General features: G+C 32.6%; 1 protein-coding gene across 6 annotated transcripts in view; it reads right to left on the bottom strand.

The window, feature by feature from the left end:
• pde1ca (phosphodiesterase 1C, calmodulin-dependent a) overlaps positions 1-13252 on the bottom strand; it is a 67291-nt gene that overhangs the window by 42559 nt on the left and 11480 nt on the right. For 4 of the 6 annotated variants that reach the window (XM_059525006.1, XM_059525001.1, XM_059525005.1 and 1 more), the window contains exon 4: positions 861-887. The exons of 1 other annotated variant lie outside the window; for it this stretch is intronic. In XM_059525006.1, the coding sequence (XP_059380989.1) occupies positions 861-887 (27 nt within the window). Of the gene's footprint in view, positions 1-860; positions 888-3764; positions 4926-13252 lie in introns of those variants that run through there. One more of the 6 variants, XM_059525007.1, reaches the window with a different exon arrangement.

The following is a 13252-nucleotide window of genomic DNA, read 5'->3' as shown; positions in this document are numbered from 1 at the left end:
GGTATAGTGAAGGTATCAAATGCTAATGAAACGGTAATTTGAAACATACTATGGAACTGGATTATTAAAATATATGAACTGCAGTATTTATATGTGATACTTCGATGCATATGTTGATACTAAATGTCCATTAAAATGCATCACAGTTTCCACAAAAATATTAAACGGAACAAATGTTTTTAAAGAAATGTCTGAGCAGCAAATCAGCGTATTAAAATGATTTCTGAAGGAAACTGGAATAATGATATTGAAAATTCAGTTTTGTATCAAAGGAATAAATTACATTCCAAACAATATTCAAATAGAAAACTGTTATTTGAAATGATTGTAATATTTGACAATTTTGTGTTTTTGATCAAATAAATGCAGCCTTGCTGAGAATACAAGACTACTTTAAAAAACAAAAAAAATAAATCACTGACTAAATTGTAGTCATTCAGTATCATATATAAAATGTACTATGTATTACGGTATTATTATTATCTAAAACCTTCACTTCACCATCATGGTATCAAAGCACAGTTTTGTAAGTGTTCTCATATGCTAATGCAGTGCTCCATTCACTTGTGATAATGAAAGAAAACTGCTGTTTATTTCCTACTGACAACCAGTAATTAAACACAATGTCACAACCCTGTTCTGCTTTCAGACTCTGTTTTTAGCACAAACCACATCAGAAAACTGTGACCAGAACTACATACAATAGATATGGTTTCTGATTACAACCGATTTCCAGCAGAAATAAAAAACTCAGTTTATGCAAATTGTTAGCAAACAGTTTTATTTGCTCATTTTCCCAGCTCATTTTTCATGTTGAGAAGACGAGATCTGTTGTACACTAGTCCGAGTGAATATCTTACCTCTGTGACGTCTTCTTATATTTTCGCCTGAAACAAAAAAAATATGGATATAATGGATATATGCATATAAGGCCACTGGGGCTAGTTGTCACACAGGCATATATTTCAATAACTTTAAGTTTTTGAATCAAAAGTCCAAATACTCAAACATGAATTATACCTTAAAATAACATGTTTTTGTGCATTTCATGCATTTATATTCAGGCATTTATATATATATATATATATATATATATATATATATATATATATATATATATATATATATATATATATATATATGTGTGTTGTTATTTTATTATAACTGATTAATTAATTTTTTTTATGTTTTTGTGTTACATTTCATTAATTGTTTTGAGTGTCATAATTGTCTCACTGTTTAAATTTGAATGTAATAAATATATTGATTAACATTTTAAATACAACTTTTAATTGCTTGCATTTCACATTTTAAGAACGTAAACAGTAATCTTCAGCGTCAATTTCATTTCCATTTTGAAATTTTGTCCAACTTTCTATAAAATATCAAGTGAACTAACTTTTTTTCAATAGCTTTTTATTTTTTGCCATATCTTTAATGAATGTTTTTATTTATGGTTTTATTTTTTGTAATAAACCAACCCTGAAAAATATTCACTGGAGTGAAAAGTATGACCACTAGCCATTTGATATACAGGCAATAAGAGTAAACAATCTTTTAAAAAATGTCAAAAATAGCAGCTATATAGAGGTAAAATAATTGATTCAAATGCTCGAATCAAGGAACACATGAACATTTGTGCAAAAAAGGAAAACAATGACTCTCTTATGATGGACATCTGAACATTTGGTCATCTAAATCAAGTTAGTGCATGAATGGTCGCTCTGTTTTGCACGTAGAGAGGAAATGCCTCTTCTTTTAAATCAGCGTTCAGTAAAACATCTCAACTGCAGCTGCTGTCAAGCCAAATGAAGACAGACGTTCTGATTGGTCAAATTTGATATTGATGACATCACATTCAGAAGAGCCTAGAGCGACTAACACACAGTCGCTGCTATTTACATGATCAGCGACCTTTAACCTTAACTTCCTGTCGACTTCATCATCAAAACGTCTTCCTCTCTTTCTCTCTACCACGAAGAAAACGCCTGCCTTTATTGCAGCCTTAAACTTTCATATATGTGCGTTTTTCTCTGTTTCTCCAATGGTGTCTACACGCATCTCATTTCACTTGGAGTTGCCAAGTGTATGATTAAATTCTTAAGAAGCTCAATAAAATGGGCCTTAAAGGGAAATAAAGCTGGAAACAGGATGACTTCGGTTCAATCTCGACCTGACTGGTGCCGTTATGACAATGTTGATGGCCCTTGTTTCAGGACAAATAACAGCTGTCTGACTTCTCCACCTGGGTTCAGGGACCCCAGGCTGACAGTGACTCCTCCATCACGGACAATGCAGTTGTCATAAATCTAAAACCAAACCTGGAAGATATTTTGCCATTTATAACAGGGATTAGCATTCAGCGGCCTAATGTGGGATGACACAGCGAAGGATTAGATCAATCCCTGCAACGGCAAACTATAAAATCCCCTTGTGATAACATACACGGTCATTACTGTCCACATAAATTCAGAAGAAGCCATTCCTTTCATTAACTGGCAATAAATGACACGGCGATAGGAAATAAGTTACATATGCAACTAATAAAGTCATCCACAGGCATGATTTTCTGCAACATTATACTCATGAACTTTGCCTCTGGACCACAGGACAAGAATTCATTTTAATAAAACTCTTGTGTCTTCAAAGAAAAAAGTCATGCAATTTTCTGATTTTTCAGTTGAGTCTATTTTGGTGCATTTATTTTCTTGATCTAGCTTCAGTGATGAGTTCAAACATTACATTTCCCTTTTGTAATTCCTCCGCAAATACTTGCACTTTGCAAATATTTTGTTTTAATATGCTGGATCCGTTGGCAGCCTAGTTTTCAAACAAATGCATTCTAAATAGCGATCAACTGGAAACACTTTTAAAGGAAGATGAGGTTGCTTTTGCGTCTGGGAACCGAGCCACACATGAAGAGGATGTTTGTACTGAAAGTGACCCGTTAACCCTGACCCAAATCTCACTTTCACAAATATGTCAGCAACACATTAGAAAGCCATCAACTGCAACCCCCCCCCCCTCCCCCCAAAAAAACCCCATGAAATGTCCTTTATAAGTAAGTTTAACTCTACGCCATTTCTATGCATTTTATTATTTTACTCTTTGCACTGTATAATTACTTAATTCTTAAATTTGTTGTTTAATTTTATTTTCTTAAAAAAAAATTATTAGCATTTTTAATTAAAATAATCATATTTACAACTTAATTTAAAGCTTTTTGTAATGTAAGATTCTTGTTCCTTGCTACTTTTATCACGACTCACTTTATCATGATTCATTTTTGTTAAAATGATATACTTTTATACTTTATATTGCTATGAAATATTACCATTATATATTTTTTAAATTTAATAGATTATTATATCATTATATTTTTACACTTTGTAGTGCATTATATTCTTAATTAAATTTATTGAATGTGTGAAAATAAATAAGTTACATTTTTAACCAATTTTTCTCACAATAACACTTTTGATTAATTCTTAATTTATTAGCAATTTCTATTAATGACATTGATCATATTTAATATTCAAATCCTTTCCTCTTTCTAATGTATCATATTAATTTCAGGTTGTTTTTATTAAGACTCCATTAAACTTAATTTTTGAATATTTTGTGATGTTTCAAAATGTGATTTTCTTGTACTTTCATACTTGATATTCTTATAAAACATTACTAATAATATTGTGTTATTTAGATTCTGGATTTTTATGTTGCTCTCTCATGCACAGAGACAGAAAGTATAAAACTCTACTCACAGTCCTCGCAGTCTGAGCCAGATCTTCTCAATCTGATCCGCTTGTAGGTACTTCAGAGAGTTGTTCTCAAAATCCTCAATCTCTTTGGTGGGCGACTCCATGTCAAAAAAGTCGACCAGGCAAAACGACATGAACGAGTTTGTATCTGGACAGCACGGACACAGAGGCAGTTTGTAGAGCAATCGGCAGCAGCAGCAGCAGCAGCAGCAGCAGCAGCAGACGCCGAGTCTGTCACAGAGACAGCTGTAGCACGTCCCTCATCCTCTCTCTCTCTCTCTCTCTCTCTCTCTCTCTCTCTCTCGCTCACTCACTCTCCGTGGTTGTGGGCTTGTGTCACCAGCTCTGGTCAGGTGTTCAGAGAGGAGTGCGTATAGCAGCACTGCAGGGGGCCGCATTCTCTCCATTTCCCTCATAATTACAAGGCAGTGGAGAGGAAGAGGAGGAGGAAGAGGAGATTAAACAACTGCTGTTGATCTCTGTACCCGAGTCTCGGCTCCATGCAGCCACACAAACGGAGAATAAAATGCAATTGAAGCATGGACTGATGCACTGTCTGGGATGAGTTGAGAGACATAAAAGACAGGAAAAAGAGAAAAAAATAGAAGGGAAAAAAAAGAGAGGCGGACTTGGAAAAAAAGGATGTCTCTGAAGTGTAAATAAAGTGTCTGAGAGAAAGAGATAGAGAGGCTTTGACTTAGTATGTAAACATGAGGAAAAAGATAGTATAGTAGTACTACAATTAAACTATTTGTTTCCGAATATACAGTTATACATAAGATTTTAATATTTTATTACCTTAAATAAGTGTATAATGCATTAAAACACACTATTAATGCTAAATGTCATTGGTTACATTGTGTAATCGTGTGTTGTAAATGTAATGCATTAGAGTTTTGAAGGTCAGTGTGAAATCAACACATAATAGATGTTCCTGTCTTACTGTAAATGGTGCAACAGTGAACATTTTACAAAAAATGTTTGTTTGTATCTCAAAGCAATTTCCGTTTCAGCTGTTGGATGTCGCCAAGTCCTATTTTTCAGCGTCCTCTCCAACCACCTGGATCAAAAATGATGACTTTTCACCATCCAGTCAATTTCCGATGGATAAAATCAAGTCAATTTCTTGTTTCAAAATATGTAAGTTAAATAAAATGGGTGGCAAATGCAATTTCATGATGATTTTAAAGGTATAACTATAAATGCATTGCAAAAATAATTCACTGTAATTGTCTGCATTAAAAAAAATATCATACAATGTAATTAATTTAATACATTAAATAATAATACAAAAATAATAAACAATTGTGACCACAGTTTTAATAGATTAATGTACTTTACCAAAACGTGCCAAATAAGTAAAATATGTATAGTAATACTCAGAAAAGAGTATTTCTATAAAAAGAGTAAAGAGAGAAAATATGCAAGTGTCAGATTCACATTTCCAGCAGCAGCAGCTCTTAAAGTAATAGCAGCCAAAACAGCATAAAAGCCCAGCTTCTGTGATGTCTGTCAATCAAAGAACAAAAGATAAAAAAAGAGGAAATCAATAACTTTTATTGCTTTAAGGATTCATCTTTATCTAATTTAGAATTTAGTGTTTGACAACTTTGTATATTTCCTAATGTTTGTTATAATGGGTTTATGTGAAGATTGTTTTAAGTAAACAATTATAAGTTATTTTTTAAAAGTCAAATAAAGGTTAAAATTGATAGCTCTCAATTATACTGTAATGTTGAATGACTAGTCAATGATTAAATATTAGAGGGAAAAACTTATATTTTTATAACTTAAATTTTATAGAGACAACAGTAGTATTTGTATCAGTGATACTGGCTTTTAGTAATAAAAAATGATGCCATTAAAGAAATATTAAAATATACTGTATAAAATATACTTTATGTTCTTTGTACATTAATTTGAAGATTGAATGTGAAACTATTGCAATATAAAAGTATATTTAAAAACTTCAATGTTAGGTGGGATTAATCACACACACACACACATACACGGTGTACTCATAATAATGTGCAACTGTTCCGCTTTTTATTTAAAAAATGTAATGAACTTTTGACTAAACTCAAACTTTCAGATGGTTTTATGATTGAAATACCCTAAAATATAGAGAAACCACTTCACATTCTGTATAAAACGTCAACCATAATCCAACAGTAAGAAGAATAAAATTCCCACTGTCATTAAACATAAACTGATGTGCGTAAATGTCACTGTTCCTAAGACGCGAAGCAAAACAGCAGATGGTTAGCACAGAGATTGTTTCTCTGTCTGAAAAACAGCTTCAGCTTGACGTGAAAATACAAATTATATCATCATAACAACAAATAAAAACACAATGGCTGGAACAGCAGAGGGAGGACACCACAACCCACGCACTCAAATCATGACAGCATCAATATCCGACTGAGCTTTAGACTAAAGCACCATTAGACGGAGTCATTGTGATGATGCTTGACCACGCTCCATTAGCACGAGACACTCAACAGTACATCTGCTCTGTTTGCATTCGCCTTTGATGCAGATGTGGAGAATTAATAATTAAGATGACAGCATTTTCTTCTAGACTCTTTTTGAGCTATAGACAGTGCTATATTGACAAGGAGGACTGGAATCAATGAGGATAAGACCGAACAAGACTCAAAACTCAGCCGTCAGGTGAGAAATAGCAGGTGTTGAGAGATGGGCGAGAGGGGAAAGCTGCAGGTGGAAGAGCTGTTAAGAAGTGGGATCAAGATGACCACTGAATTCATCATAGAATTCTGTGGTAATACTGTATTTGGTGATCACAGGGAATCAGCTGAAATAAAATCAGTCCAGAGCTGTGAATTATTCCATTTACACCTTCGTATTGGAGCCAAATACTCCAATACAACACATCTCACTGGAACAAACACACAGTCTGTTTTCTTTGTTTTGCAATATTGAAAAGCTTCACAGTCATGCAGATATATGATTCATATAATGAGAAATGGTGTTTCTGACACAAATACATCACAAAAACTCAACGGATGCACATTTATATTTATCAGACACTTTTATCCTAAGCAACTTACAGTGCATTCAGGCTATACATTTTTTTACCAGTGTGTGTGTTCCCTGGGAATCGAACCCACAACCTTTTGGGCTGCTAATGCAATGCTCTACAACCGAGCTACAGGAACACATACAGGATGCAACTGATTACAACTGAAAATAATCTCTACACTCAACCTTTCAAAATTTACAGTAATGCACTTACAATGGAGACCAAAGAAGTAAGCAAACAAAGAGAGTTCAGTACGCCCACGTTTAGGTGCAGGTTAACAGGTTAAATCTGATGGTTTGAAAACATAAAGACTGAAAAAAATATCAATCAAGTAATCCAAAGTGATCCAAATGGATGAGCATCTGATTAATGCATTAGAAATATTAATGAATAAGTTCTTTGACACCAATCTCATGGTAACTCTAGTGTCATTTTAGCATTAAGTAGATTTTATTATTATTTTTTGTTTTGTATTTAATTTTAGTCAAATTTTTAGATAATTCTGTTTATATATATATATATATATATATATATATATATATATATATATATATATATATATATATTACTATTTAAAGGACATTTTTACTAAAAACGGCAAATTAGCACGAGAGCGCAATTCCAAAACAGTGCTGCTGGGAATGAAGAATTCCTGCCGATGATTTACAAATTAAATTAAAGAACACAGATGCAACATCTCATTTACATATTGTAATTGTAAATTAATTAGTTGTAGTCCCAAATTTAATTGGAGTTTAATTTATGTCCAAAAATGTTGCAACATTTTAAATTTTCGTTTAGTTAGTTTTTCTTCTAATATTTATTCTTCTAATATAATTGCAGCTTCATTTTATTAACAAAAATGTCTTTAATATTTTATTTAACAATAATAACCCTGGCTAACATGTAGCATTAACATTTTGCAGTTATATTTTCAAAACAATGTGAGAGTTGCATATGTAAAAATATTTAATATTTCTATTTAAGGTTTTTTATTCTTTTTTGTTGTTGTTGTTGTTGTTACTATTTATGTTATGTGAACAATTTGTTATTGACAGAATGCACACATTTACAGACTTAACCTAATTTAAGAAACATTTGGTTTTGTATGTCAAGTACAGATATACATGCTATATTAAATCTGTGATATAAACACAACTGATTTACATTTTAAGAAACTATTTTCTCTACAACTCATAATTACAGTAATTATCTGTTAAGACTAAAGCTATTTGTAAAGCATGCCAAGAGATTGCTTAAGTGCAGGTTCAACGTGAGAGTCTGTATGATCCTCTTAGTTCTTTCGTTTTCATTTATGATGATGGTGACAAAGGAGATTTACAGCTACATATTGTTTTAATAACACAATGATTATGATCAGAGTTTAGATTATAGTCAGAATAAAAAAATACTAGATTCTTCCACTCTAACAAACATCAGAGTGTATTCACAAATCAATACACTTTTCACTTACTAAGGCCAAAAAAATAAATAAAAAATATTAATAATTGCATGTGTAAGCATTAAAACTGAAATCACGCTGTGAAACTCCTGCTCAATGTTCTAGACAGAGCAATGAACCAAGCTGTAATGCTGAACTATTTTAAAACTCTTCATCATAAAACCACCATGTTCTTTCCTATGTGAATATCTGGCTCAGCAAAAACTCAGTCATTTTTCAAAGAACATTTAATTCAAAAATGAATATTCTGCCGCTATCTACTCAACTTCACGTTTCATTCATTTTGCTGATATAATCATTATACACTATATACACTATAACAATTGATTCTAGGACGTACTACAAAATTCAAAAATAAAATGCTAAAAACTATAATCATTAATTTTACAAGTGAATTATTTGTATTAAATTAAGCAAAATTAGTAAAATTAAGTAGAAATGCATGTTAGTTAAAATAAATAAAAGACAAATATCATCTAAATGAAAAATCAGGGTTTATTAGCATTCAAAATTAAATACCCAGTATATCAAGTAATAGATTAAATACCTTTAAATAAATCATACAAATTAAAAAATAAATAAAACTCTAATATCAGCCAGCAACTGATATGTTACATATATTCTGCATCCCTGAATATGTTATAATAATGGCTTACATTTTGGTCTGTTTCTAAAATGCTTGTAAAACTAAATGCACACATGCAAGTATGACTTTCATGATGCTTTCATGGTTTCTGATGTTTGTCTATAATTGTCTGAGCTTGACAGCTCCTTTTCAATATGAATTGCAGAGCTGAGTAAATATTGACACAATGTGAGCAAAAATGGCTTAGGAAAGAAACTACACTTTCCTGAAATATGTGTTTTAACATTTGGATGTCAAGAACTGGAGTTTGCGCTTTTTTTAACTCATTGTTGTTGGGCAAGTCACACAAAAAGCATTGTTGGGTCTGAGTGCACCTGGTTGAGTCCTAGATTTTAATCAACTGAGTTTAAGTGGGAGATGTTTATTAATTTTAATAGTCTTTTTAAATTTATTTTATGTTTTTATTTTTTATTACACATGACATGGATTCGCCTGTACTCTGAAAAATGTCTGCGTCCAAAATTTCCAAGTCCGAGTCCTGAGTCCAAGTACCACAACTCTGGCAAAAAGCATGACTGCACAGAATTATTCAAATCTGACCTTCCCAAAACAAATATGCAGGTAGAAAGCAAACAGCAACAGCACCAAACATGAATATTTAACAGACAACAAAAACCTCCGAGGGGAGAAAAACAGCATGCAGTTTGTTCTTCAACAAGCTGGAGTGGGTGGAACTACAGGGAAGAGACCAGCCTGTCCATAACCATGCAATCAATGCCATTTAATGCTCAACATGGGAAGAATTCTCTAATTACATTTTTTTATTGATTTCATCATTCTATTCACTCAATTATTTGAGCAAGAATATAATGGTATAAATGAGAATGAAGGGTGATGGAGAGAGGGAGAGAGAGAGAGACCATGAAAGAAATGAAATATATCTGCATTATTAATTAACATAGCTGGCATTTCTAATCATGCAAGTTATCGGTCTGCCTGTGTAGATTGATGACCTACCGGAATATTCCCTCTTCATTAAAAAATAATTCAAATTGTTGTGACTAAACCCAAGTAGCGAATTTCACAAGTGAATATCCAATTATATATAATATCCAATTATTATATATATAATAATATAATATCCAGTTATTATATATAATTAATATTTGATTTAATGTTTAACCAAATATAATATATACATTAATAGTGATATTATTAACAAATATTACTATAATATTTTATATATATATATATATATATATATATATATATACAATAAAACTGGACTTCATTATGTTTTTTTTAGAATACTGTGTCATTACATAAACCAATAACACTTTGGTGACTAGTGATAGTTATCCTCTGCCTTAAACTCAAAGGCACCACAAATACAAAGCCGGACTGGACAAGCTAATTAACATCCAGTCAGTGCATGAATTATTGAGTTTTTAATCCCGTCAGCTCACAGTAGGGTCTGCACTGGGCAGGTCAGGTGACTTGGTGGAGGGAGAAGGAGGGAGACACTCATATTGAGTAACAAGCTCCCTAAACATGACAGCTTCTGGTCTTTGGGATTTGTAGGTCAGAGAAAACAAATACTCTCCAGGGCCTCCTTTGTGGACAAATGACAGGATCAACAAAGCTTAGGAAAGAAAGGATGCAGATATCTTTTACAGGTGATTAATCGCCCTACATGAACTGCCCATCAATAGGATGAAACTTAATTGGTGAGCAATCTGCAAATTGCAGCAGATGAATAGATAAAATATTTAAATTCACTATTTCAAGGTGATAACTTAACCCTGTAAAACCTGACGAATATAATTTCTGTCAGGACCACTATCATCAAAGATGACTGACAATTAGCATACAATTTGGATTGGTGGTCTGGTTCTGTTCTGGATAAGAACTCCCTGTGCATCAATGCAGTCTAGAAGGGAGAGCAGCAATAACCCCCCAGGGTAAACAGAAAAAAAACATAATTTTACTGCAGATATCATATGGTTCAATAATTTGATGTAACATTTTGATTCAAGGAGAATCAGAAGGCTGAATCCTGACTGACAGGAGGAGTTGGGGATGGAGGAGGCAGGTAATTAGCTATTGAGCTATACGAAGCTGGTGATAGTACTAAAGGACCTTGCATATGAGTGCGGTGATAGGTGTCACATCTCTATAGTTAGACGTGAATCAGCTGAGAGTCAGCTAATACGAGCTTGACTAAATTGACCTGCCAGCCAGAACTGACGCTATGCTATGATTGATATATATGATATAAAATGATACAAACTCGCATTTCAGACTTCTTGACTGCATGATATAAACTTGCAATTGTGAGAAAAAAATGCAGAACTGCTAGATTTAAATTCACAATTCTGAGAAAGAAAATCACAAACTCGCAATTCAGTTTCAGAGTATATATTGTGCAATTGCGAGTTTTTTTCTTGCAATTCTCGCAATTCTGAGAAAAAAGCCACAATTGCGAGAATTGCAGGAATAAAACTTGCAATTTTGAGAAAAAAGGTCAGAATTGCGAAAATTCTAAAATTCTAAAATTGAATTGTGATGTGTAAACTCACAATTGCGAGAAAAATAGTCAGAATTATATGACATAAACTCACAATTACTTTTTTTATTTAGTGGCAGAAACTGGCTTCCATAGTTAAAGGGATATATGAATATTAAAAATGACATTTTCTGTCTGTAGGTAAATAAATGATGGCAGCATGTTAATGTTTCCACAAAGTTTCCCTTTAATGCTACATTTAAATGTTTTACATTTAAGCTTTGACTCCAATCACAGCTGGACTAAAGTGTTGCCCGACTGGCACCTGCCCTGTTTCCCTGTGTTCCTGTAAGATCCCGCTCAATCTTGCTTTCATTCACTCAGTTTATTCTACTCAACAGGGCTGCGCTCAACTGGAAAATTAGGTTTCTCCACTAAAATGAGCTCTGCCTGCTACAGACCTATCAGAGAGCCGGCAGAAAGCTGGGGCTAAAAGAGAAACGATAATCGAAAGAAAACTCGCCGTTTGGGCAAGATGAGAATGGGACATCCACCTGTGTACGCTCCCACAAGCCCCGGCTAAAGATCGGAGGCGTGCAAAGGTCAAATCTTCCATAAGTTATGAGAAGCATCAGGAACAGCTGATGTAAGGAGAGACAGACGCTCTTCTGAAACAATCCTGCTGCGCCTCGCACCTCAGACGTAATGAGTTCATTCAGAGGAGATGAACCTCAGCCTGCTGTGTTACACATGAATTTACTCCAGAGGAAAGAGGGAGAAAGAATAAGAGATAGAGAAAGAAAGAATTGAGCGAGAAATGAATGCTACCTAACAGCACCATTAGAATGGAAAGATGCATAGATGCATGACTGCAGTCTGTTTTCCAAGCAAGTGAAAATCTACAGATATTCAAGAAAGAGTTGCGATTAACCATTATCTTGATAAGCAACTAATTTGGTAATAATCCATTCAATTAATAATCTTAAAAAGTAGTTTTATTCATTTTTTATTAACAACTTTTTATATATATATATAATTTTATTTATTAATACATTTCAATTTTATTTAGTGGCTCAATTGCACAGTTTTTTTTTAACCATTTCAATAGCATTTAAATAAATTTACATTGTAATTTAATAGATGCTTTTATCCAAAGCAATTTACAAATGAGGACAAATGAAATAAAAATAAAATGAATAATAATAAAAAAATAAAAATAAAAATGTTATAAATTCCAATTAGAATTTTTAGCAATTGCTTTTGGAAATTACTTCTTTTTAAATATTAATATTCACCATAACTTGTCCTGCATTGTTCATGTTACAGACATAAATAACATGGATTCATATTAAAGAGCTGTTTTATTACTTTTCCAAGTGATCAGAATTTATAATCTACTAGATTTTTGTCTGGTTTAACAAACCCCACAGACTTTCATTGAATGAAGAACTTAAGCCGCATTATATCTTTTAATATTATAAATATGAATACATTTTGTAAGTTTGGGGGCAGAAATATCAAGGATTTTAAGTAATTGCATTAAAATATGTTAAAATCCACATTCACAATTTTTTTGCAATTGTTTTCCATAATACATTTTTAATTTTAAGCATAAAAATTCAGTGTAACTTGTTTGCCTTACAAATATTATTTTCTTCATAAAAAAACAATCATCACAGCACAAGAGATTTGAGCTTTCAAGTGAAATAAATGTCAAAAAGAACCAAATCAAAAAGCTATTTATAAACCATAGAGAAATTTCCAAGATGTGCAGTATTTCTCGACAGGCCGTGTTAAGGTGAACGTGTCTGTCATAGAGTAAAAGTCACCTCTTAGTAAATTAGAATAATAAATGTGGCTGACATTCCAATCTGTGAGGGTCACACTGAATCGG

Source organism: Carassius carassius, chromosome 35, assembly GCF_963082965.1.
Source record: "Carassius carassius chromosome 35, fCarCar2.1, whole genome shotgun sequence".
NCBI classification, from domain to species: Eukaryota; Metazoa; Chordata; class Actinopteri; order Cypriniformes; family Cyprinidae; genus Carassius; species Carassius carassius.
Note: the sequence above shows the minus strand (reverse complement) of the source record. Positions and strands in the feature narration are given on the sequence as shown.